Below are 23,750 nucleotides of genomic sequence, written 5' to 3' on the forward strand. Positions count from 1 at the left end.
GTCGAGGCCTCAATGTTGATGGAAACTAAAGCACAGCTTTTCAAAATTCCAAAACACAACTTAAATCAAACATTCATACAAATAATAATTCTGTTGACTTCATATGACTTTAATGTTTCTATTTTTATTCCTGTGATTTTGTGCAGGCAAATTTTGCACACCATTCAGGAAGTAAACATGACAGTTTCAGCAGCATAGAAGCTCAGAAGCATTAAAAAAAAACGTGAAAAAATTGTTAAAGACAGCAAACATGGACCGTTTTTCGTGGTCAAATGGTCTTTTAGAAATCAACGAAACTTTAGTCATCCAACAGAGAGGTGTCCGGCTGTATGACGGGGATGATAAGGTGCGGTTGTGTTTTCTGACAGATACAACAGCACAACTAAAACTTAAGAATGGTTTCTCTTCTGTGATGTACTTATGTGGTCAGGTTAAAACATTGTGGCGTTCGGCAAATATGTTTTGCAACTTAATATTTACTTTGCAACCAAAATAATAATCGTATTGAGTGCTTATTTCGTGTCATTGTCCAGGCGAAGATGGACACTGGAGCCGCCCTGTTGAGCACCCATCGGCTGCTCTGGAGAGATGTTAAAAACCATGTAACTAGAATGACGCACTGAATCCACAAAATTGTGCTGACGGTCACAGCTGTTTTGCATTTTCAATTATGTCTGTTTATCTTCTTCAGGAGTGCTGCATAGCCATGCCCCTGTCACAGATCATCTTCTTTGAAGAGCAGGCAGCAGGAATTGGAAAGAGGTGAGTATCATCTCATGGACATTGTGGTCAAAGTCGATCACTGTTGAAAACTCAACATAAGACTCAATGTTTTAGTGTCAACTGTCCTTATTACCGTAATTTAAAGTTGAGTCTTATGACAAGTGGAAAATGTCATGCTTTCAAATGCACCAAATTATTATTTATTAAAGGCGATTTAAACAAAGTTATAAAGCGCCTAATATCTGAGAAAATCCGAATCACTCCAGATTACATGCAATCAGAAACACTATGATATATCTAAAACTGTAAGCAAGAGCAGTAGATACCTACAGAAATATTTTTTTTAAAGGAGCATTCAAAACGTCTTTTTTAGCACCATTCAGACACGAGGCTTTGTGTTTTATAAAGAAAGAAAAGAAATTTATGAAACCAAGGCAATCAATTAAGATGACAAAAACAACATTGAAACAAAGCAATTAAAAAAGCATAACAATGAGAGTAAATAAAGTAGAAGCTTTATGAAGGTAAAGGCAATAAAAGAAACAATTTTTTATTGGAAAGCAGTGCAAATAATGTTTTAAGGCCTGATTTAAAAGAAGTGAGTGTCATGGTCTCCTGGCAGTAAAGCTCATGTTGCCCTGGTTTTTCACGTTATTGAGGGATATCAGTAACAGACCTGCCATAGACCTCAGACTATATTTTGGGCCATGTGAAATGAAACCCATTGTAGTACTCAGGACCCAGTTTAATATTCACCTTTACATTAGTAGCATAATGAAAATGATTATTTTTTTTTTCCTTCTTCTTGATCAAAGTATAATTACAAATTTAGATAAACTTTCTCCGCTAATTGCAATGATTTCCATTTGTAATGGGGAATACGCCTGTACGAACTCATGTATCATTCTTAGATGCTCATAGCTGATTTCATTGTCATTCCAAAAACTGATGTCATGTTTGCTTCAAGTGAAATGTAGTAATGTACAAAGTAACATTTAGTATATCAATTAAAGCTTGTCTGCTTCAGCATGAAAAATACAGTGATTTTTATTATACATATATTGAAACAATCAACTGACTGCACTTCTTGACTCTTATTTAATGCCGCGTAACAAATACATTGTTTTTTTTCCCCCCTGTTCGTCCTGCAATTTATTTATTTAAAATCTTTCTATTGTAGGATTTGGTTTTGTGCATGCGTCAAATAATTTGTACACAATTAAGCTTTTATTTTAAAAAAAAATTACTGACTGTGTTCAATAAGAAAAAGAAAACTGTAACCTCTAACTAAGGTACTTTTTTTTATTCTGAAGCGCAAAAATAGTCATCCACCTGCACCCACTCCCCCCCAACAAGGAACCAGGTCCCTACCAACACAGCAAGTACTCCTTCATCAAGCTGTCCTTTAAAGAACATGGGCAGATAGAGGTAATCTTACATCATATATGTTTATATATATATATATATATCACATACTTATTTTAAGCATTTGATTTCTGTTTATCTGGGACTGACGTTTTTTTTGATTTGCTTTTAGTTTTACAGGAGGTTAACAGAGGAGATGACTCAAAAAAGATGGGAGAATACACCAGCTTCACAACCCATTCCGGCAGGACCTCAGGTCAAGCATGTTTCCTCATTTGATCAGAATTTTGCCACGTGTCGGATTTTATATATTTGGATTTTCAACTCCGATGTCAAAAAGTCATATGGATTGTTTTCAGCGCCAAAGTCCTCCTACCACTATTTGTTTTGGTAGTTTAATCAGTCATAGACTCAATAGTGGCTTTGCTTTCAGTTTAAAACATTCTCCACATGATGGCAGTGATGTCATACTGTAATTTACCCCTTCAGTTTAGAGTTCTTGCTTTTTGGCAAATGTCTCAAATTCAAGGGCATCACATTGAGTTTGGTCTCCCACGGCACATTTGTTTCTTTGTGCAAATGTTTGGCAAAAGAAGCTCTTGTGTGGACAGATTAGGTCATGTGTAATGGAATTAGAGTAACTCTATTTTTTCAGTGAACACTTTAACTTGATGATAAGCAAAATCCACTTATGGATTGAAAGAGCAATTGCTCCTCTCCTTGACGTTTGTCTTTCCCGTTGCTTTGAGGCTCGAGCATAGTTGCCTGTGTGTCTGACTGTGTGCTTTTCTTTTCTTTGTGGTCGTGTAGGCAGGAAGGACACGCGCCGTGGGGATTGTTGGCATTGAGAGGAAGATAGAGGAGAAGAGGAAAGAAACGGACAAAAACATTTCTGAGGTGCCACAAAGCAAACGTTTTGAAATTTTTGAAAATGTGTCACGTTGACCTCTGTGACACTCATTGGCCAAATGTGACGTTGAATGAAGCATGTGGGAGAGGAAAGAAAATAGTTCTGCAAAGTTACCCGTTCAATCTCAGTTTTTTATGATAGTTACCCTTGAGCCTTGTATATATTGATATTTAATATTACTAGTTAAATTTTTTTTTATCATGTCATATTTTCTATTCTATTTATTGTGTTCGTTCTATTCTGTGTGGAGCAACACTGTAAAGAATTTCATATTAATAAAGTATTTCTATTCTGTTTCAGGCATTTGAGGACCTCAGTAAACTGATGGTGAAGGTAAATTGTGCTTTTATTCATTTGGACTCATTATACAGCAGTACTTCATTTGAATTTGAACTTTGCTTTGTTTCACATCATAAGTAGAAATATCGCTTTTTGGTTGTATTACAAGATCTAGTGAATGATTTTTTTATTATTTTGTTTCACTAACAGGCCAAGGAGATGGTGGAAGTGTCCAGATCTATAGCCAACAAGATCAAAGAAAAGCAAGGAGACATTTCAGAGGATGAAGTGAGAAAATTCCACACAGAGATTCAGTGACGGAACACTCTCTAGTTTCTTTTTGACAGTGTCATTGGATCATTATGCGCACAATGTCTTTCAACTGAGCAGCGACGCATGATGATAACAGTTATGGAATGGCAAATTGACCGTTTCATTCATTTTTCACTGGTTTTACGATTAAATGTGTATAATTGAGACTTCAGCTGGATTTTCTTTACACGTATCTTCTGTTTTCTAGACAATCCGGTTTAAGTCCTATCTCCTGAGCATGGGTATTGCTAACCCTGTAACAAGGGAAACTCATGGATCAGGTACACATTACCATCTGCAGCTTGCTAAGCAGCTTGGCGACATGCTGCAGGCCCCTTTGGAGGTGTGTGTGTGTGTGTGTGTGTGTGAAGTCTTGTGGGTCATTTCAAATCTACCAAAACTGTGTTTTCACTCGTCTTTTCCTGATCGCCATACTATTCTGCTTTCTCCCAGGAACGTGGGGGCATGATGGCTCTCTCAGAGGTGTACTGTCTCGTCAACCGGGCCAGAGGGATGGAGGTGAAGGCACACATGACTGTAGTTCAAATGTATCATACATTTATTCCGCGCAGAAAAGTTGTTGCTGACAATATCGTCTTCCTTCTGCAGCTCTTGTCTCCAGAAGATTTGGTCAATGCGTGCAAACTGTTCGAGTCACTGAAGCTCCCACTGAGGTGACTTTCATGTGTTTATCATTTGATTGTATTGTTGGAAATTATCAGCGCGCACTACATTTGCGTGGAAAAGGACCATGCTGCGCACTTATTGAAGGAACACGCAGCCTGTTTGGTGCCAGACTCTTCCTGCCTGACTTCCTGTTGTTGGAAGGCCTCAGCCGCTGACATTTCCTGTCGATTCCCAGGCCTGAGTCCATGTTGACCTACTTTACTGGTCACAGTGTTCTCAAACTGTTTGCTGCGCTTTAATCATCCCCCTGTACATTAGTTCAAATAGCATGTCTGCAAGGAAATTTTAGACATCCATGTTACTATGGCACATCTCCCCTGACTTTCTCTTGTCTATCTTTTTTTCTTGTTTGTAGACTACGAGTATTTGACAGTGGCGTGATGGTGGTTCAGCTGCAGTCCCACAGCGAAGAGGAAATGATCGCTTCTGCACTGGACAATGTAAGCTTTAACCGTTGTGATGGTCATCGTGGATGACGACATGCCCATGATCACGGACAATCCAAAATGTTCCGTGGATTGTACCACTTTTAAAGAAAAAAAAGACAGTCCATCATTTAACACGTAAAAGATTCATCAGTCTGAGAGCTGGCTAATTTACACCAAAAACAATTCCCCTTCACATTTGGTAACGTTTCTCCCTGTAAATGACAGTTTTCGAATCACTTATTCAATATTTTCATTCTGTTACATTCTCAACTGAAGGTATCAGAGAAAGGCTCTTTGACGGCAGAGGAGTTTGCGAAGCTCCTGGGTCTCTCGGTTCTTTTGTCCAAAGAGCGGTGAGTTCTGCATTCAGATGACTAACTGTTAAACACTAGAGCTTCACGAAGCATTCAAACTCACATGAATTGTCTTGTCCTTTGTGCTCTGCCCCCTCCTCATCTCCAGGCTGCTGCTGGCTGAGAAAATGGGCCACCTGTGTCGAGACGACTCTGTGGAGGGTTTGAGGTTCTACCTAAACTTGTTTGGAGCTGTTTAGAACTGTAGCTGTTGAAACAGAACGTGTCCTGCAAAGTGTTTGCAGATAAATGCAATAAAACAATCGTCTTGACTTTTTCATGTGAAGCTGGGTGGCTGTTTTACCTTCCATGGTGGTTTAGAGCAAAGTCTTCAACACTGAATACAATAAATGAAGCAATAAGGTTTGATATTTACTTTGATGGGTGGAATATGTGGTAAGAGATAAAGTTCCTGAAGATGAAAACTTTCTACAATTTCCTTCAATTGTTTTTGCTTGATTCTGTCTTTGTATATTCAACAGGAGATCAAATAAAATAATAGCAAATTACCCGCAACTCCAATTAACGGGATATTTATCATAGAGCATTTTTGACAAAAATCAGGTAGGGGTGGGTGGACAGGTTGTATGAAACGGTTTTTCGAGCTGGATTGAAAAAACTAAGCACTTCTATGAAATGGCAAAGTGAAGATTTCAAAAGGCAATAAGGAAAACCTAATGTAATGACTGTATTTTATTACTGTTGGATCGGCTTCTGTGCAGCAGTTAGCAGATAAGAAAAGCTCATTTTCCAATGCTGAGCTGAGCCGTTAACAATGTTTCATCTCCAGTAAAGCTTCCTGAAGAATGCAGACTTTTTCTCTGCAGAGCTGATTAGATTACGCAGCCACGGGGCTCACTTATTGACAGTGGGTTAATTAAATTGATTCAGGAAATTTTGCAATCCGAACTGAGGCAGGTCTGATAATTATCATAAGGGGTACGCGCATCACATCGGCCTTTAGCTGACCTTTTGGACGTAAAAATAGCTATTAGAATGGACTGGTACAACTTTATCTGGTATTTTAGTTAAAAGATGTCACCATGAATAACACAAAATTCAATAAAACATGAAATACCTACAAAAGTGAATAGAGGTAAAGAGAGCGCTCAAGAAGAAGAAAATTGCAGATACATGTTTTGTGTGGGGAGAATCTAACGGGTTAAATAGGGAGCACAATGAATGAATCCTTTTTTCTACTACTCTGTCATTGGGTCGTGCAGGTCATAACACAAAATCCAATCATTTCTACAGTTGAATAAATTATGCCTTTTTTTTTAACAGTGTTTTTTAAATAAACACTGGCATATCTTACAGCTTGCTTACTTTGTACACCTACCTATATCTTCTTCATTTTCATCTTCATCATTTCTCCATAATCTTTGAAGTGATTTATATGCAAGTGCCCCATGTTAACACGCGGTAGTCATACAGTGATGGATGTTATAAGATAAGATAAGATAAGATAAGATATCCCTTTATTTATCTCGTATGTGGAGAAATTTGCATTGGTACAGCAGGATAGTACAGAGAAAGAAGCACGCATAAGAGAAAACTACTCCAATTCAGTCAATCCACTCTGCAGGTTAGTTTTAAGAAGAATGAATATTGACATGTTTGGGTAAAAAAATAAGTTATTTTTGAAATTTTGTGTTCATTATTCACTACCACCTTCCCAAATGTAGCCTCTTTATGTTTATGTATTTGTCCTTTCCGTCTAAACAATAACAGATCCAAGAACACAAAAGCTGGCATAGGTATTCACATTGTTTATTTAAGTAAAAGTACAGATTAATTAAAGTAATAATTTAACCTCTTCAGGAGAAGTAAAGTGCAGGGTCAGAAACGTATTCTATACAAAATTAAAAGTGAGAGGTCCTCAGATGTATCTAACCTGTGAGTATAAATAAATGAAAAACATTAAAGTAGTTGCAGTATGGAAGTACAGGATCTTGTCAAAAACCCTAATTTCTTACGTTTTTATTCAAAGTGTGAACGTGAGTAAATTGTGCGTTTTGTGAGTCAGCGCGTCTCCTTTACGCGCGCCGGACACCAGGGCGCGCCTTCACGGAGCTCCTCTGGACTCTGAGCTGATCCGTGACATTTCTCGCAGTTTGTCTGGACGGAGACATGCACTACACAGAGACACCGTTACTGTTGGGGCTGGCTCTCAAGTGGGAAAAGTGGCGAGGAGCAGCACACTGAGTCAACACAACATGTGAGTACAACAACGTTAATGTCGGGTTGATTTACGCAGAGCAATGGAAGTGAGGCTCACACTCCTAATAATAAAGGCACTGCGAGGTTTGGGACTAATCAGGTTAATTTAAAGGTTGTGGATGCAGTTATACAATTTGTTGCCTACACTCATTGTTTTCAGTCAAATTCAGTGATAGATGATGGCCGAATGTATAAAGAAAGGGTTGAGTGGGGTCCTTTGGGATCCTTGACGCATTTGAATACCAAACTGTGAACATAAATAGGCACTGGGAGCAATATTTGAAAGCCCTGTTTGATTGGCAGTTAACCCAACTGCAGGATCCAGCATGGTAAGTATCAAATCTGTTGTGTAAATATATATATATATATATATATATATATGAAAGCATTTTAAAGCATCCAAACAAAAGTTTGTTATGAACAAAGTCCCCTTCAATTGTGTGATGGTGAAGACGGCTTGTTATACTCATTGTGGAAATGAAGGGAAGGGGAAGAGCTCCTGTAAACCATCCATTTCATACATTCCAACTTTGCACTCTTTCATACGCAATCGCTTCCTGCCTACAGTATGTTCGCTGCTGCCTGACACCATCTTCTCAGTTTTGCCCTTTATTTATTTATTCCTTTCAGTTCAGAGGAGGTGAAATTGGACGGACATGTGGAGTAGGAGAAAAAAGAGGCCCAGACTCCGGGATGCCACAAGCTGTCTCACTGCAGCCCTTCCTTCTAGTGTTCATGGGATATGGTGAGCTCTTTTACCAAATGATGCAAACTGGTCAGATTTTGTGAAAAGTTGCTCCTTTACCCACAATGTAATAATAATGGCTTGGATTTATATAGCGCTATTTTCAAGGTGACACAAAGCACATACAGAAACCACTATTCATTCAAACAGGCGTGGCTGCCATCTCATGCCTACAGCCCCTTCAATTACCATCAACATTCATTCACCATTCATACGAGGCAATGTGGGTAAACACAACTACAATGACTTGGATAGAACAGGCTTCAAACTGCCAACCCTTCAGTTATTGGACGACCCACTCCACCACTGAGCCAGAGATGAGGGATGATGTATGGTCAGCCTCTTCCTCCCTCATTTCCTCTTTGCTTTGTGGGGCCGGCACAACAGGAATCACGCAGCACAATAGCTCCTAAAATATGACGTTGCTCCCTGCTTTTCCTCTCAGCTCTCTCCTGATACTGTGCATATAAATGCATGCATGTCCGCATATGTACATTAGAAGTACTCTTCAGAGTAGACTGCCAGCTATTTGACACATTATGTGATATAATGAGAAAAGGCTGAATGCCATTGATTCATGTGCACTGTTGTGTGGTTGCCTTGGCTTTACAGACATGAGAAATGCAGCATAACTGCCACATGCGTTCTCTGAATATTTCACCTACAAATGAAAGGCCCACTGACTTCCACTTTGCTTATATTCCAGACATTACATACTTTAACTCACACGTGTCGAACTCCAGGCCTCGAGGGCCGCAGCCCTGCACGTTTTGCATGTCTCCCAGCTTCAACACAGCTGATTGCAATGAGCAGCTCGTTATCTGGCTTTGTGCTGAATGTGATGATGAACCATCAGGACATTCAGGGGAGGGAGACATTGAAAACGTGCAGGGCTGCGGCCCACGAGGATCTGAGTTTGACACCCCTGCTTTAACTATTGTCTGGATTTCTGCATACTGTGGATTTTTTTTTCTTCACATTTTCATCATCATCGTCTCACCATTAGAAAAATAATTATCTTTTACAAAGCAATTTATCCCCCCAAAAGCCTCTGTTTTAATGCTGTTGGAAACTACAAACACATTTGTAATTTGACACCAGCCTCACCAACTTGCCTTTGTGTTTTATTGGTAACAGATGGCCATATAAAAAATTTTCAAAATGATCTGACCTGAGCATACAGCCTAACATATTGCCTACTACATCGATTTAACTCATAATTGATAGCTTGCAAAGTGACATCAACTCAAAGCATACACATTCAAAGGTTTTTGTGCAACATACTTGAAACAGTATAAATGAGTATAATTTTATGTCTTTCATCATCTATATATGTGTATGCTGTCCTTTAGCTTTTGCAGAGCTCAACATCTGGCCTTCCTTCCACGTGGCCCTGAGCAGCAGCAGTGTTTTTGTGGACTTCAGTTCAAAATGCAATGCCACCATAAGCTGCAACACCAGCCTCTCTCTGGTCAATATGGAAAGCAACACCACCCTCCAGACCAGGACTCTTCCTAACAACCAACCTGCCGGTAGGGTGGAGTTCGACTGCTCCTGCTTCCTGTACGCAGGAGCTTTCCGGTTCCTGCTGAGACAGACCAGCATCACCACAGTTTCAAATGCCAGAGGCTCAAACACCAGCAGCAAAGAGAGCACCACCTTGCGGTGGAGTTCAGAACTGCAAGTGCAGTGGCCCACCTTTCACATTGCTGTGGATAGAGTAGGAAACCACTCAGGAGCCTTTCAGGTAAGACAAATACAATATTAGACTGATTCAACCCTGCTAGTTTATTAATGTCATTACCATTAATGCTCATCTATTCCGTAACCCTCCCCAGGTTGGAATATCCACAAATGAACATTTTCAGGCTTGCTCCAGTGGCATCGACTCTGCCCTCTTTCTCGAAGTCAGCTACATGGAGTATAACCAGATCGGGCGAAACAGCATCGACAAGGTCCGAGCCCGGACACGACATTCAATCAGGCCCCTCCGCTCACAGAGTATCGAGCTGTCCTGTGCCTTTCCATTCACAGAGAGAGACTTCATAAGAGTGGCTTTACGTTCTCCTCATACAACACAGGAAGTGAAGAGCTCTGGCCCTCTATACCTGTCTCGCATCTTCTCTTATAAACTGCTGGTGGAAAATGCCCACGCTTACAAGAGTGGCTGCGAAGGAACTATGACTGTTAAATTGATAACCCCACCGTGTGCTCACATCAGCGGAAAAGTCATACTGTACAGTGATGCAGCAGCTGTAAGAGGCGTTGCTGGTTCCTCTGCAGTGGTGGGATTTGGACCAGAGGAGCAATTGTCTCCTCCACTAGCCTTTAACTGGCTGACTCAGGGAGAGAACGAGACAGAGTTCAACTGTTCTGTGTTTTATCCAGGAAGAAATAAGTACTGCTTTCGCTTTGTTTTCAACTTCAGTCGTTCCCCAAGTCCGGCGCAGACTTGTCTGGTGGTTTACAAGAGTGCAGGTGAGCTTTAATTGATGGTCTCATTGACATTTGGCAGCGGCCACGCATAGAGTAACTCTCTACCTTTGTTTGCCATTCAGCAGCATCATTGTGTCAGCAAGACAAATGATTTGCTCCCACAGATCAAGTTTTTATTGAGGAAAATAATCACTTAGGATTTGTCATCCATATTCTACAGATTCATAAAATCCTGTCAATGACAACATTTCCAAACCAAATCTTGCATTATAAGGACAAGGTTCAGCTTTAAACAGCCCTGTGTCCAACCTCAGCCGTGCATCAGAGCTTGTAAACTGCTAACTTTAATTGCATTGTAATATTTTGTTTTCTCCTGCAGAGTCTTGGGGACCCTGGCGGCCATGGAGTTTGTGTAGTGTGAGCTGTGGAGAGGGGGTGAGGGAGCGAGAGCGTGAGTGTTTACTGCCCTCAGGTGTGGGCGGCATGCAGTGCACTGGCATGGTGAAAGAACAGTCACTCTGCTCGCTGGAAGACTGCTCTGGTGAGTCTGTTCTGGTGTTAATATCTTTGGCTTTTCTGTTTTTGAAATATGCTACTCACTGTTTTTGGAGGTCCAGCCTGTAGACATGAAAGGACCTCCTCATGATTCACCAACTGTTTCTATGTATTCCACAGTGGCACCTGCTCCTTCTCCATCTGCTCCACCTGTAAATATCGGAGCTGCACCTTTTGGTGGCAACATGGTCGTTGTGGCAGGTATCTCCCTTTGCCTGGCTGTGATCATGGCCACCATTTTGGTGACTGTGTGGCGAAAGTTTTGTCAGGCCCCTCAGTGCAGCTCTGTCCGTCGAGGCTCCATGCATTCCCCTGGAGGACGCAAGCTCTCAGATGAGGCCTCCATCTGTGGGCACAGTCTCCAAAGACCGAGCGTGTCTGATGCTCACGGCCCATCCGTGGGAGTGAGCGTGGGAGCACAGACAGATAGACCTCCTCTAGGGAGTCCGCCTCTCTCGCAGCCTCTGGTGATACCACTATCACAGGATCCAGAAAGACTGTCTCCCACAGGCCACAATATGATGCCGCCAATATTTGGGTATGTTTAGAATTTGGAGTATTTCTTACTCTCGTTGTAGTCTGTGTTTTGGAAAATGTGGTCTTTTACAACCCAAATCTGCGTAAATGAAATGTCTTTGTCTTTCCAGGTACCGGCTGGCTCAGCAACAGTTAAAAGAAATGAAAAAGAAGGGGTTGAAGGAGGCCACACAATTGTACCATGTCTCTTCAAGCCCTGTCCATGACACAGTAGTGGAGACATCTGCTTCACCCACCAACTCTCCCATTCCCACACCAATTGGTTTTGCTCACTCTGCTCTTCCTTTGGGCCTAACAGACGATGGTACCTACAACCATTTTCGTATTGCAGCTCCTTTTTCTGAGCTGCCACCACAGACATCTAGGACAACCCCAAACCGACTGAGTCCAAGAGTGGACATGCTCTTAGGTCCTCCTGTCTCTGGTCATGCAAGTGCTTCCAGCTCAAAATGGCGTGATCGCACAGCTGATTGGGTGGAGATGGTAGAGAGGAGTGGGTTAGCAGGCCTAAGAGGAGGACGAGGAGGAGGAGGAGGAGAGGATGGAGCAGTCAGAAGTTCCTATCTTAGGAATCCAAATTTCCGGCGGACCTCCAGTTTTAATGATACTAAACTCCAACAACCATCATCTGCACAGTTCAGAGAAAGGAGCATGACCCAGGTTACCTAAATACCTTTGATTTTCTATTTAGAAACAAATAATTAATGTTTGTTTTTGTTGTGGTGCACTTTTGGGTCAATAATCATGAATAAATGATCATATGTTGTCTTTTTCAGGTGGGATCTCGGACTCTTCCTGAAGGAAGTTGTTGGACTAAACGAGGTTGGGAGAGACAACTGTACCAAGCTTACCCAATTCCTGAGCACGCAGTGTCAGAGCAGAAACCCACAGCAGTCTCCTCTCAAAATAATGGCCTTAAACACATAGGAACCAACACTAGCAGTTTTTCAGCATCTGAACGGGCGACCTCAGACCTCACTGGGATCATGGAGAGGCAAAACACTGGTCAGCCAGTAGGTGGATGCAGAGAGCTTCTCTCTGGAATTGGGGGTCCAGCCATGGGGCCATCGCCTTCTCATGGACTAAACCATTTAGGGGTAGACCGAGCAGAGCGTGCTGAGCAGAACTGGAACCGTCGTGGCCCGTCGCCAATCCAGAGGAACATGCTGGCCCGGAAATTAAAGGAGGCTCAAGCCTGCTCTGGGGTCAAAGGTCGTCAGCGGAGCTCCACCTTCAGTGTATCATCCATTGAGCAGAGAAGAGGCCGTTGTTGCTCCCTGCCAGTGCCTCAGGACTACAGCAGTGGTGCTGGCTCCTCATACATGCTGAGCAAAGCAGAACAGAGGATGCTGGACCTGGATCTATCTTCAGCGTGTGTTGGGGAGGATGAGTAGGTGCGTGACCTACTCATGGGAGCAGAAACACTGGACAGGAGCTGCCTATTTGAAATTAAATTAGTTTTCTACAAACCTTCACGTCTACAACATGTTGTATTAATGGATTGTAATGTTATGCATTCATCTGTGGGAGCAAATATGTATTTAAGTAATTTCTTTCAAATTTAAGTTCATTTTAATTGAATTTTTTATCGTGTTTTTTGTAATAATTAATGCATTTTTGTTCACTTGTGTCTTACCATGTATGTATCTTCTCTTTTCACTGGACTTTGAAAATACATTATTCTGTATATCAACAACTGGCACAGGATATTCCATTAACTCCCAGACTGGTTTCTGTGTTGCTTTTGTCGTGCTTTCATAGTCCACTACTATGGAATATTCTGAATTTTAGATCCAAGCTGTGTTGAGAACTCAAAAGTTCAAAAATTAAAGCAATAGTGTGTATTATGAGTAAACATGAGGGAGGCATCGAAGCTGAAATGCTGTTTGCTTTAATGTTTTGGTAGTTTACACTTTATAGAAAGAAATGAATAGAAAAGACACCATATAACTGATCGTTGACAATAGATTCAACAGAAAGGGAGAAGTTAAAATGCTGACAGCTGAAACATGACTGTGTTATCTGTTTTAACTAATGCAAGTGAATGTATAGGCTGGTGTTTTTACATTTCCCCTGCGCCACTGCCCACGGTGTCCAAGAAAACCAGAGGTCGAACCTTCATCGTGGTGTGCCTCAGTGAATACCAAAGGCCTTTCCAGGTCCCCCACACCACACCGTTGTCATACTGACCCTTGTACACCCCCTTGCGGTAGAAGTTTCCATTTAGGTTGGCTGCATGGCATCTGCAGAAGGTATTTGGTAAACAATATCAATGCAATGTATTTTCAAAAAAAAGTTATAAAGCCTGACATTGAATCAGAATCGTAGGCTTCCTTATGATAGTTCAAGTTATCGTGTAGTAATCAAACAAGACAATAGTACACCAGGTAATGCTGTTACACACTTGTTGTAAGTGGTAAAGTCTCACCTGTTAAACCACCAACCTGCCTTATTTTCCTGGGCACAGCTTCCTTGAAGGTAGCGATCATTATCCTGTCAATCATCATGATTCTCTGTGTTATCACAGTTATCTGCGCACAGCAATCTTACAATTGCAAGAATCATAAACATAAGTACTGTGCTGAAATATAAAAGAGTGACAAACCTGATCCCTGGTGCTGAACTGCATACCACCGACAGAGGCAGACCACTGCTCCACCATCCCCGTCCCACCAGTCAGAGCATCTCCTGCTTTCCCACTGTACGAACCGTACTGGAGACGATACTTATCCTGGAAGACCAAGAAAGGTATATAGAGAGGACTGTCCAACTCTGAGACCAAGAGACAGTTGTTTCAAACACTTTATCTCACAGCTTCACTGGTGATCTTGAAGTTATCATAAAAGGCATAGCTTCTTTGGCCCTCCCAGTCCATCAGATCAATCTTCACCAGGTTTTGGCCTTTTGGACATTAAATGCGAGGAATCATTCGGGAATCGTAAAAGGATTATAAGTCATTAAAAAACAAAGAAACCCTGAAATGACTTGATTGTACTCTGTAATATTTACTGACCTTCTGAGAGGAGGGAATGAATTTGCTCATTCCCCAACCAAAACTCGTCATTCCACAGTTTGAAGTCACCAAAACCATCTTTGTAGTCCACCCAATCTCTAAAGTCAAAACCACACTTCCATTTGACTTCACATAGTATAGATGCTGTTTGGTAGTAACTGTTTAAGCATTGCCATCATCTAATGTGCAAATAGAATCATACTGAGTTATTCAGGGTTCCTGACACTTTCTTTTTGAATGTAAGCTACAGTTTGCCAACTTTTATGTCACCTTGACTATACCTGTTGAAATCAACTTTCCCATGTCGTCGTTTCTGAAACACGGTCCACCCTCCTCCATCCTCCATATCACAATAGACCAAAAAGGGCTCCGGTTGTAGTTTAGGCCTGATGCGATAGAAACCACTTGGTGGCCTCAGTCTGTCAAATAGCTCAGAACAGTCTGGAAAGAGAGTATTCAAAAAGACATTACCACTACTATGCCGAACATTTATATACCAACCTAATGTTTTGAAATTGTGTAAAACTAGTATTGCAAAACCTGGTTTGTTTTCTTACCTTTGTCATAGACAATTAAGGTTCCTGCAGGGGGAAGTGGTTTAATTATCGTTGCATCCAAGTTGTCTGAAGCCCCACTGGTGTTGTGGTTCACTCCAGGAGTTGTTTCAGTTGGAAGTTTGCTGTCTGACACAACCGACTGAAATGGCTGGAAGTATTTGTGCATCTGCAGGTGATCCACTTGCCAAGTTTTGATCAACAGATCATTTTCCAGTTTCCGTATGTTGTTCTTCAGAGCTGCAACCTCTGGCCCACATGAGTTAATCGCCTCAAATGAGAGAAGAAAAACTTCAAATAATGAGATCCATTTTTTACATTTTTAAACTCATCATGATACGTAGACGAGAGGGAAGTGAACGCATGGGCTTTAAAAAGGCACATTCTTCAAAAGACCTTCCAGGAATTACAACACTTTGCCATGTGTGAAATGTGCCACCTTTAAACTTTACATTTTTATATATTTATAGTAAATGCAGAAACAAAAAGCATATCCCTTATTGATACGTACAAACAGATGTGCAGAACAGATCATGGTTTGGCATGCCGATGCCAACAAAAGCAACGTGACTTCCAGGAAAAACATTGTTGTGTCCGTCGTTCTCTGAAATTATAAATACAATGTTTATATTTGAACGTTTAAAAATGAACTGATACCATTAAATAACCTGTGAAAGTTTTTAGAATAAGAAAACCGCTCATTACAAGAAGCTTACCTTCTTTTCGCAGTGCTTGTCTTGTTTCCTCCAGGTTGTGTGTTATTCTGCCTTTAAGAATTGTCAGTATTATTTATAGGCTGGGCCAGTTCTGCATGGTCCACATTAGAGGGTTCAGACGTGAACAGTCTCGGCTGCATGGATTGATAGTGCTTCATTCCTCACATACTTGTACTGTTTGTCAGTGTTTCTATTTTTTGAAATGAAAGCATATGCATTATTCATAAACATGGATTGTTTTCATTTTAAATCTTTATATACAATAACAGAAGTAAAGTAAAGATGTTAGAATGTAAATGGAATCATTTTTTATTTCTTCTCAAAAGAGTTTATCTTTTTGTTCAGTCTACAATCTAGTTTTAATTTTTTATTTGTTTTTGCAACATTCCTATTTCAAAATCATTCAGTCATGATCACCCGTGGGCCAAAACCAGGATACAAGAGGTTCCAATTGGCTTTATGTTGAGATTGTAGTCATTTTCGATGGTAATTGTTTGGTTTTGTGAACATATAGACATTTTAATCATGTGACACTCCATGCCACAACAAAGAAAAACTCTAAAGTTTAGATTTAAAGGTTATTATGCCACTATTTTACAGGTCCGGGGCCATTCAAGATGAAATCGGGCAGCATGTGGTCCCTGAACTAAAATGTGTGTGGCACCCCTGATTTAAAGAAAACATCACAATCACAACCTGTTTGGTTAAGCAATCAATTTGATGTGCTTTTTGTGTACGGTTTCGGGATTAGTTACCCGGAGAAAAAAACAACAAAAAAATTATGACAATGATAATAAGATTAAATAGTAATCTTTGCGCCTTGCCATTAGGGCAGGCACACGAATAAAAGAATGAGGTAAATTATGGAGATACGCTTTATTTCTTACAAAACACTGGCTTTCAATCCCTGCTTTCGACTGGTTTTACCAAAACATTGGAAAAAAAAAAAAAAAAAACAATAAAAAAAAAAATAACCAAACAGTTTAGTTTAACAAATAAATAAAAGGGAAAGTCACCAGCACTGCGTCGTCATGTGCGCACGCAGCTCTTTACGCACGCAGCTCAGCTCTACGCAGCAGGAACGGGCTGTCTGGAGTTTGGGAATGCACGTTTAACATTTAATGATTGAAAGCAGATGTCAGGAGAGGGAGGGCTGCTGCTGGCCTGCTTTTTTTTTTTTCAAACCAGCGCTACGTTTTCTGACTTTGTGCAGGAAGGTGACGCCTGGACTCAATCAGATGTGATCAGAAAGAGATCTGATGGGAGAAGATGAATAAAGACTAACAAGGGGGGGGGGGTGAGCTGAACTTTTATTTTTTTTTCTCCAGTGAAGTCCAGGAAGTCCCGAAACCGCTACGTTTGCAAAAACGATGAGGAACTCTGGATGGGTTGGAAAAAAAACCTACCCGGTTAACCTTTGAACCTTCTTCCTATGTCCTCACAAGAAGTCACAAGACGAGTTCTCGTATAATTTCACGGATGACAGTCCACACGGTAAGCAGGCAGGCGGGCGGGCGGTGGAGCTTTGGCGTGATTTCAGTCGCTGTTTTGCTTTTGTCTGTAAACCCTGGAAGCTGTGGACAGGATTAAAGGAAGGTGATTTCACAGGTACTGACGAATTATATTGACATTTCTTAGAAGTTACCTCGAACTGATGTTGGATGACTGCACGCTCCGCCTCTCCTTTACAGTGTGTTTTCATGCTTGAACAACAAAACTGCTGAACATTGCATTAGAAAGTTTAAATAGTGAGAGGATCCATACATCAATCCATCCATTCATTCATCTTCTATCTTCTTCACTTTCTCCTGGAGCTGATTTAAAAGATGTCTCAGTATATAGGTGACTTCAGATTTTCCACTGCACTTGTGTAGAGAGGTACAAAGTTTAAAGACGGGAGTACAAAGTTTTCACTTGTCTTCCCACTTTTAAGCAATGTGACTGCAGCAGGTTCATGAGGATATTTAACCGACACACACACACACACTTGTCTTCACATCCAGAGACTCCACAGCTCACGCCAAGAGAGAAGGTACCCGCATCATGTCCTCCGTCTACTTTAACCCTGGATCAGATTCAGGTGTGAATGGGTAAGAAACGCTCGCCGTGTGCACACCATTTACTGTATTCTATATCTTATGCTGAATGTCAACGCATGATTATTTGTGCCAGGAATGTTGCAAAGATGGAGGACGCCCAAGTGGAGATTGATGATGGAAAGGCTGAAGATGTGGTACCAGATACGATGTACCAGTAAGTATTTTATTTTTTTAAGATTTACTCATGATTGTTCAATTAGAAGTGCATCTGTAAACCAGTAGCTTCCGTATTCTTTGTCTTCAGCAACATTAGGAAAAAGATCACTCCGTTTGTCATGTCCTTTGGATTTCGGTGAGTGTTTGTTTTTTTTTGTTGTTTTTTTATCATTCTAACATTTCCAAAAAGAGAATGAGTCATTAGAGGGATATTTACGTCTCTGTCAGATTGTGTAAGCACATGTCGTTACATACGTTTACGTTCTCTCCCCCGCAGCATATTTGGAGTGATACTGATCATTGTGGATATCGTGCTTGTGATTGTGGACTTCTCGCTGCCAGCGTTGAGCGTGGAGGCCAGAGACGCTCTGGAGGCTGTGTCGCTCACCATCTCCTTCTTCTTCCTGGCTGACGTTCTCCTGCGGGTCTATGTGGAAGGGTGCGCGAGCGAGGCAGCTGATGCTCTCCGATGTCTGGCAGTGCAGTCGCTGTCATTTCACTGTATTTATAGTCGTGAACACACGGTCATTAACCGGCCAGTCATGCAGCGTTTTAGTTATCTCATCGCCTCCTGTCTGGGTCTTTGCAAATCCTTTGTCGTCAAGTGCGTAATTTCTGTTTTTCACGGACTTTCTGACTTTCTACGCAAAAAAAATAATAATTCTGTTCTCAGAAAACTGCTGCGATGCTTTGTAAACTCCCAAAAATGTAGCAGCTCCTGCATGGCTGCCTTCTTGTAAATCTAAGAATGTGCAATTTCCAAAAGCCTGATGCAAACATTCAAAGAAGTCTGTGTCAGCAGAAAGTGTGTGTGATTATCGGTTCAGCAGGATGTCATGAAGAGGAAGCTGTTCAGGAAATGTATGGCATGTTTGGGGTTGGTCCTTGCAACGGACAGTTGCTGTGGAAATACAGCTCAGCATCTGTGTTGTAGGATATTACTTTTTTTTTTTTTTTTTTTTTTTTCCTTCCAACGAACTGCTAATAATCTCATCCTATTTGTGCCTCCGTCTTAGTTTCAAAGTGTACTTCAGCTCCAAGCTGAATGTCATCGACGCCTGTGTTGTGGTGGTCACGCTGGTGGTCACCATGATCTACACCTTCACTAACCTGTCAGGCGCCAGCCTCATCCCCAGGTACCAAGCTCAGGGGCTCACGCCGTTTCCTTTAAACTCTGCGGGGTCTGGAATCCGAATTTTAAAATGTTTAGCTCTATTTTTTTGGGCGGATTGACTTAGCACTTGTCATGTTTTCTTTCATTGACGTGTCATTAGAGTCGCATGACGTTGGACCTCAATTCATCAGTCAGGTTAATTGTTATGGTAGATCTTTAAGAGTGTTATTTAAAAACAATGTTTAATCCAAGTTTACTATTAACAACTTTGATAATCCCAGTCAGGGCTATTTAGTTCAGCAGTCTACATCAATGTAACCGGGACGAATGCATATGAAAACATAAACTGCAACATATAAGTCAGTGATTCGTGTTCAGACAGAGATATATAAAGTACACACAAAACATTGAAAAGGCAAGACTGTACAACACAGGAGCAAGATATCTCACCTGTCCTCAGCACCCCTCCTGAAGGAACAAAGTAGGACAACAGTTCAATAAACATTAAAAAAATATATTTTTTGCATTTACAAGCCATATTTACAATTGTATTATATTAAGCAGTGCTGTACTATTCAGTTTTGCCCCACCCTGCATTTTGTGTCATGCATTTTAATTTAGTTTTTGCACCAGTTAAAAAATATATGGTGCCAGTATGAAGACTCGTCGATATTATACACATCATGTGTTATTTTTTACCAGAGTGGTGACGTTCCTGCGATTCCTGAGGATCATCATCCTCGTGAGGGTTTTCAGGCTGGCAGCTCAGAGGAAGGAGTTGGAGAAAGTGACCAGGAGGATGGTAAAATCCTCACCATGGGACTTCACACACCGGGAAGATCAGATCTGTGTTGGCATGAAGAAATAACCTCAGAAGAACTTGTTATTTTTTTAAATTTTTTATTCAGGTTTCTGAAAACAAGCGGCGTTATCAGAAGGATGGCTTTGACCTCGACCTCACCTATGTCACAGGTGGGTTCTAGACGCGGTGCGAACGCGGAATAAAACTTGATGCTTACCTGAAATGACTTCTTTAAAAAAAAAAACAGGTTATGTTCATGTTTGTTTGTTTTTTTTTCGACTATAGATCGTGTCATCGCCATGTCTTTCCCCTCAACTGGGAAACAGTCCTTCTACCGGAATCCAATCAAGGCAAGTCTGAATCCTGAACATGTTACGTCCAATTCACATTTCACCTCCACAGAATCTTGAATCGGTTTCTTTCTTTTTCCCCCCTCCTGTTCAGGAGGTGGCCAGGTTTCTCGACACCAAGCATGACGGCCACTATAAAGTTTACAACCTTTGCAGTGAGTTTCTCCTCCTCACGTCACATGTGTCGTGTTCCCTTTGTGTAGAACTACTCAAGCCATGTGAATAATGTATTTCCAGGTGAGAAAGGATACGATCCCCAGTTCTTCCACTACAGGGTTGAACGGGTGTTCATCGATGACCACAATGTTCCCTCTTTGGAGTGAGTGAATACTTCTACTTGATAAGTCTTTTATTCCCGTTTTCCGTTAGAGTTCACATACGCTGAGTGACAAAGATTACCTCTTTTTATAGTTACTGCCTTTACACATACTATATTCTGTGTTTTCTATGGATTTGACAGCACCATGGTATTTTCATCAGCATATTATACTTTCATGTATTTTTGTCAGAGTCATAATATCTTGACGGCGTTGTCTATAGTATACTATGATGTCTTGATCAGTATAATGGGATTTGCTTCATGCTTTGTTGACAATATGTTTTATATGAATTAATGCCATGAACACATTGTGTGCGATGGTACAGATTTCCTTTTGGCACCTTGGTACTTCTATCATAGTATATATTTACACAAAGTATTGTAACGATCCAGATATACTGCTCATGTTGCAGTTTTTCAAACCGACTTGCTGTTTCCATGAAGAGTCTGACGCATGCAGAAATGCGGTTGAATGTTTTTGTTGTTGTCTGTGCTCAGGGACATGCTGAAATACTCGGCGAACGTGAGGGAGTGGATGTCTGCTGACCCACAGAACGTCATCGCTATTCACTGTAAAGGGGGAAAAGGTGGCGCAAGTGATCCCTGCATATTTAGTTGTAGTGGTGAATAATTTGATCATTTCGATCTTACATGTTATTGTGACTCCCGCCTTCCGCAGGACGCACAGGTACGATGATATGCACCTGGCTTATTGACAGTGACCAGTTTGAGAGTGCACAGGTACATCATCGTTGAATTGACGTTTATGAATAAGCAAAATATTTGGAAATAAAGCCACCTATTTATGTTATTTCTTTTTCTTTTTCTTTTTTGGATGATAGGATAGTCTGGATTACTTTGGCGAGAGGAGGACCGACAAGAGTCGGAGCTCCAAGTTCCAGGGAGTGGAGACACCGTCACAGGCAAGGACAACCCCAGAAACTGTGTTTAGTGGAGACTTTCATCTTAAGTCGGTGTCAGAAGCAAACTTACCAAATTTGCTGAATGTAAAAAAATGTTGTCTCGTACCCGCAGTGACAAAAATCTTTCAAATTAGGCTTGCTTTAATTCTACTGTAAATATTAAAAATATACTGATATCATGGATGATTCAACAGGTTACGTATTTATGGACTCATGAGAACTTTCTATTTTTGTTGTTGTGTGTCTCCGAAACAGAGTCGCTACGTGGGGTACTATGAGATCATGAAGAATAAGTTCAACAGACGGTTGCCTCCATCGAAAAGCCTCAGGATCAAGAGCGTCCGCATCAACTCCATAGCAGGTAAACCAGCAAATCCACAGGAAACCGTCACCCCGGCAGGTTCCTCCACTCTCTCTCTATAAATATATATAAAATTCCCTGTATGCTCCTCCTCAGGGGTGGGTAAAGGGGATGGCAGCGATCTCAAAGTGAAGATAATTGTGAAGAAAGAGCTGGTGTTTCAGTGTGTGTGTGCCAAACAGGACAACTGCAACGTGAGTGTCACACACTGATTTATCTGTACACGGGTGTCTTATTTTGTTGAGTGGGCAACTTGATGCCTCTTGGCTGCTTTTAGGTATTTCCCGATGTGGGCAATAATGCAGCAGTCATCAGCTTCCAGAATGGGCCCGTGGTTGAAGGAGACGTGAAGGTCATGTTTGAATCGAGTGCTGTGAGTGCATCTTTCTATTAGTCTGTGGCCTCTCCTCTAAATTCAGGATTTTTACAAAATAAGACATTTAAAGATCATGTATAAGGATGGATTACATGTACCCCGATGGCCCCGTGATTGACATAACATTTTGTTTTTATACTTAGGGTCTACCAAAAGGATACGAAGATGTCCCGTTCTACTTCTGGTTCAATACCTCGTTCATAGTGGAAAATAAGTACGTGAATGTTAGTTATTTCCGCAGATCTTTGCTTTGACTGTGTATCTCATTCAATTTTCCTTCAAACTGTCCTCAGGCTGGTTTTACCCAGGGAAGAGCTGGACAACCCACACAAGCCAAAGACCTGGGACCTTTACAAGGAAGACTTTGGCGTCACCATGTCCTTCTCAGATCCTGAATAAAAGCCCTGTATGCATACAGAAAAATTAACTGTGGCACGTAGTTTTAATGGTGGATGGTGAACAGAGGCAGAGGACGCAAACACTAGATTAAGAGTTAAAAAGCTGTGGGTTTAAGTGGCCAATAGCCAATATGATTACATGTTTTTGGTTAAAAGGTAAAGTAAATCATGCACTGAACCGAATCGGGTAAACTTGCTTTGTAAGTGTGGGTATGTTGTAAATTTTGAAGTTCAATCCTTTTTTTTTTAAATGATTTACACTTAAGGAAATTGTGTTTCCAAAAGGTTTGGCTGTCTTTTGTACAGTCAGTTGCTGAACACTAATATGTCCATCCCTTTAGAACTATTCATTAATTTTTCTACAATCGTCACTACAAAGCCACTACTGGTTGTAACACGATGATTATTTACATGAAGAGGAGGTTGGTGTGAAGACAGAAATGATAGAAACTGTATACAAAATGAGTGGGGCAATCTCATCCTAATATCAAAGTTTCACCTCGTCTCAGTCGCTTTTTTTTTTTTTTTTTTTTAATAAGTCAATTTGCTGTGAATACCAACACTAAAATGAATTTAGTTGAACTGTAAATGTGAATTTTGTATTCAACAGGACCCGCGGAGAATGCTGGACAGCAAATAAACTGTTAAACTGGCAAAATGTGCATTTTATTGTTTACATTTGCGGAATGATATTTTACTCCAATGTAGGATAAAACTAAAAATGTCACCTTAGTGACCTGAGTGTCCAGCTGGAGCGGGAACTGTCAAGATGTCCTGGTTGCATTAAGAGCTTTGATATCTTCAGTTAGATATTCCTTGTACAGAATCAGACCAAACAATCAGTGCATCACAAAACACACATGGCAGGCTGATATTAAGATGAAGATGATATTAAGTGTGAATATATAACATTCTTTTCAGATTATTTTCCGCTACCACTAGAGGGAGCTCATGCACACACGAGTTTTAAAATCAATGGCCAGGAGGAATTACTTTATCCAACAAGAACTGAAGACTGA

The 23,750-nt window shown here is 40.9% G+C and overlaps 4 protein-coding genes across 7 annotated transcripts; 3 read left to right on the forward strand and 1 right to left on the reverse strand.

Annotated features, from left to right (window-relative positions):
- Positions 1–142: 142 nt before the first annotated feature.
- Positions 143–5,577, forward strand: vps36 (vacuolar protein sorting 36 homolog). Its single transcript, XM_080483945.1, has 14 exons — positions 143–346; positions 534–602; positions 692–762; positions 2,037–2,151; positions 2,261–2,344; positions 2,899–2,985; positions 3,299–3,331; positions 3,488–3,565; positions 3,798–3,932; positions 4,043–4,108; positions 4,199–4,263; positions 4,632–4,716; positions 4,981–5,057; positions 5,167–5,577. The coding sequence occupies exons 1-14, from the start codon at positions 251–253 to the stop codon at positions 5,255–5,257; spliced, it is 1,152 nt and encodes a 383-aa protein (XP_080340071.1). The 5' UTR covers positions 143–250; the 3' UTR covers positions 5,258–5,577.
- A 1,609-nt stretch (positions 5,578–7,186) lies between these two features.
- thsd1 (thrombospondin, type I, domain containing 1) lies at positions 7,187–13,427 on the forward strand. Its single transcript, XM_080483918.1, has 8 exons — positions 7,187–7,275; positions 7,908–8,022; positions 9,375–9,769; positions 9,861–10,500; positions 10,838–10,999; positions 11,134–11,551; positions 11,661–12,210; positions 12,327–13,427. The coding sequence occupies exons 2-8, from the start codon at positions 7,971–7,973 to the stop codon at positions 12,942–12,944; spliced, it is 2,835 nt and encodes a 944-aa protein (XP_080340044.1). The 5' UTR covers positions 7,187–7,275; positions 7,908–7,970; the 3' UTR covers positions 12,945–13,427.
- On the reverse strand, positions 13,421–17,633 carry fgl1b (fibrinogen like 1B). Its single transcript, XM_080483923.1, has 11 exons — positions 17,479–17,633; positions 17,240–17,407; positions 15,834–16,023; positions 15,629–15,721; positions 15,121–15,388; positions 14,845–15,004; positions 14,564–14,661; positions 14,363–14,451; positions 14,156–14,281; positions 13,979–14,043; positions 13,421–13,793 (listed from the first exon to the last, which is right to left on the reverse strand). The coding sequence occupies exons 4-11, from the start codon at positions 15,701–15,703 to the stop codon at positions 13,613–13,615; spliced, it is 1,062 nt and encodes a 353-aa protein (XP_080340049.1). The 5' UTR covers positions 15,704–15,721; positions 15,834–16,023; positions 17,240–17,407; positions 17,479–17,633; the 3' UTR covers positions 13,421–13,612.
- On the forward strand, positions 16,906–23,386 carry tpte (transmembrane phosphatase with tensin homology). Of its 4 annotated transcripts, XM_080483922.1 has the most exons (20): positions 16,933–17,327; positions 17,837–17,923; positions 18,006–18,086; positions 18,177–18,224; positions 18,366–18,527; positions 19,105–19,224; positions 19,905–20,004; positions 20,111–20,174; positions 20,290–20,354; positions 20,449–20,509; positions 20,592–20,673; positions 21,172–21,260; positions 21,353–21,414; positions 21,516–21,596; positions 21,852–21,957; positions 22,054–22,151; positions 22,235–22,330; positions 22,477–22,547; positions 22,627–22,739; positions 23,342–23,385. In XM_080483922.1, exons 2-19 carry the CDS (start codon positions 17,877–17,879, stop codon positions 22,730–22,732), a joined length of 1,539 nt encoding a protein of 512 aa, XP_080340048.1. In that variant the 5' UTR covers positions 16,933–17,327; positions 17,837–17,876; the 3' UTR covers positions 22,733–22,739; positions 23,342–23,385. The 4 variants fall into 4 exon arrangements, with proteins under 4 accessions (XP_080340045.1, XP_080340048.1, XP_080340047.1 ...); XM_080483919.1 differs by having other exon boundaries at positions 16,906–17,327; positions 22,627–23,385; XM_080483921.1 differs by having other exon boundaries at positions 17,295–17,441; positions 17,767–17,923; positions 22,627–23,385.
- Positions 23,387–23,750: the final 364 nt, after the last annotated feature.

The sequence above is a fragment of the Lipophrys pholis genome, assembly GCF_963383615.2.
Source record: "Lipophrys pholis genome assembly, chromosome: 16".
Lineage (NCBI taxonomy): Eukaryota > Metazoa > Chordata > Actinopteri > Blenniiformes > Blenniidae > Lipophrys > Lipophrys pholis.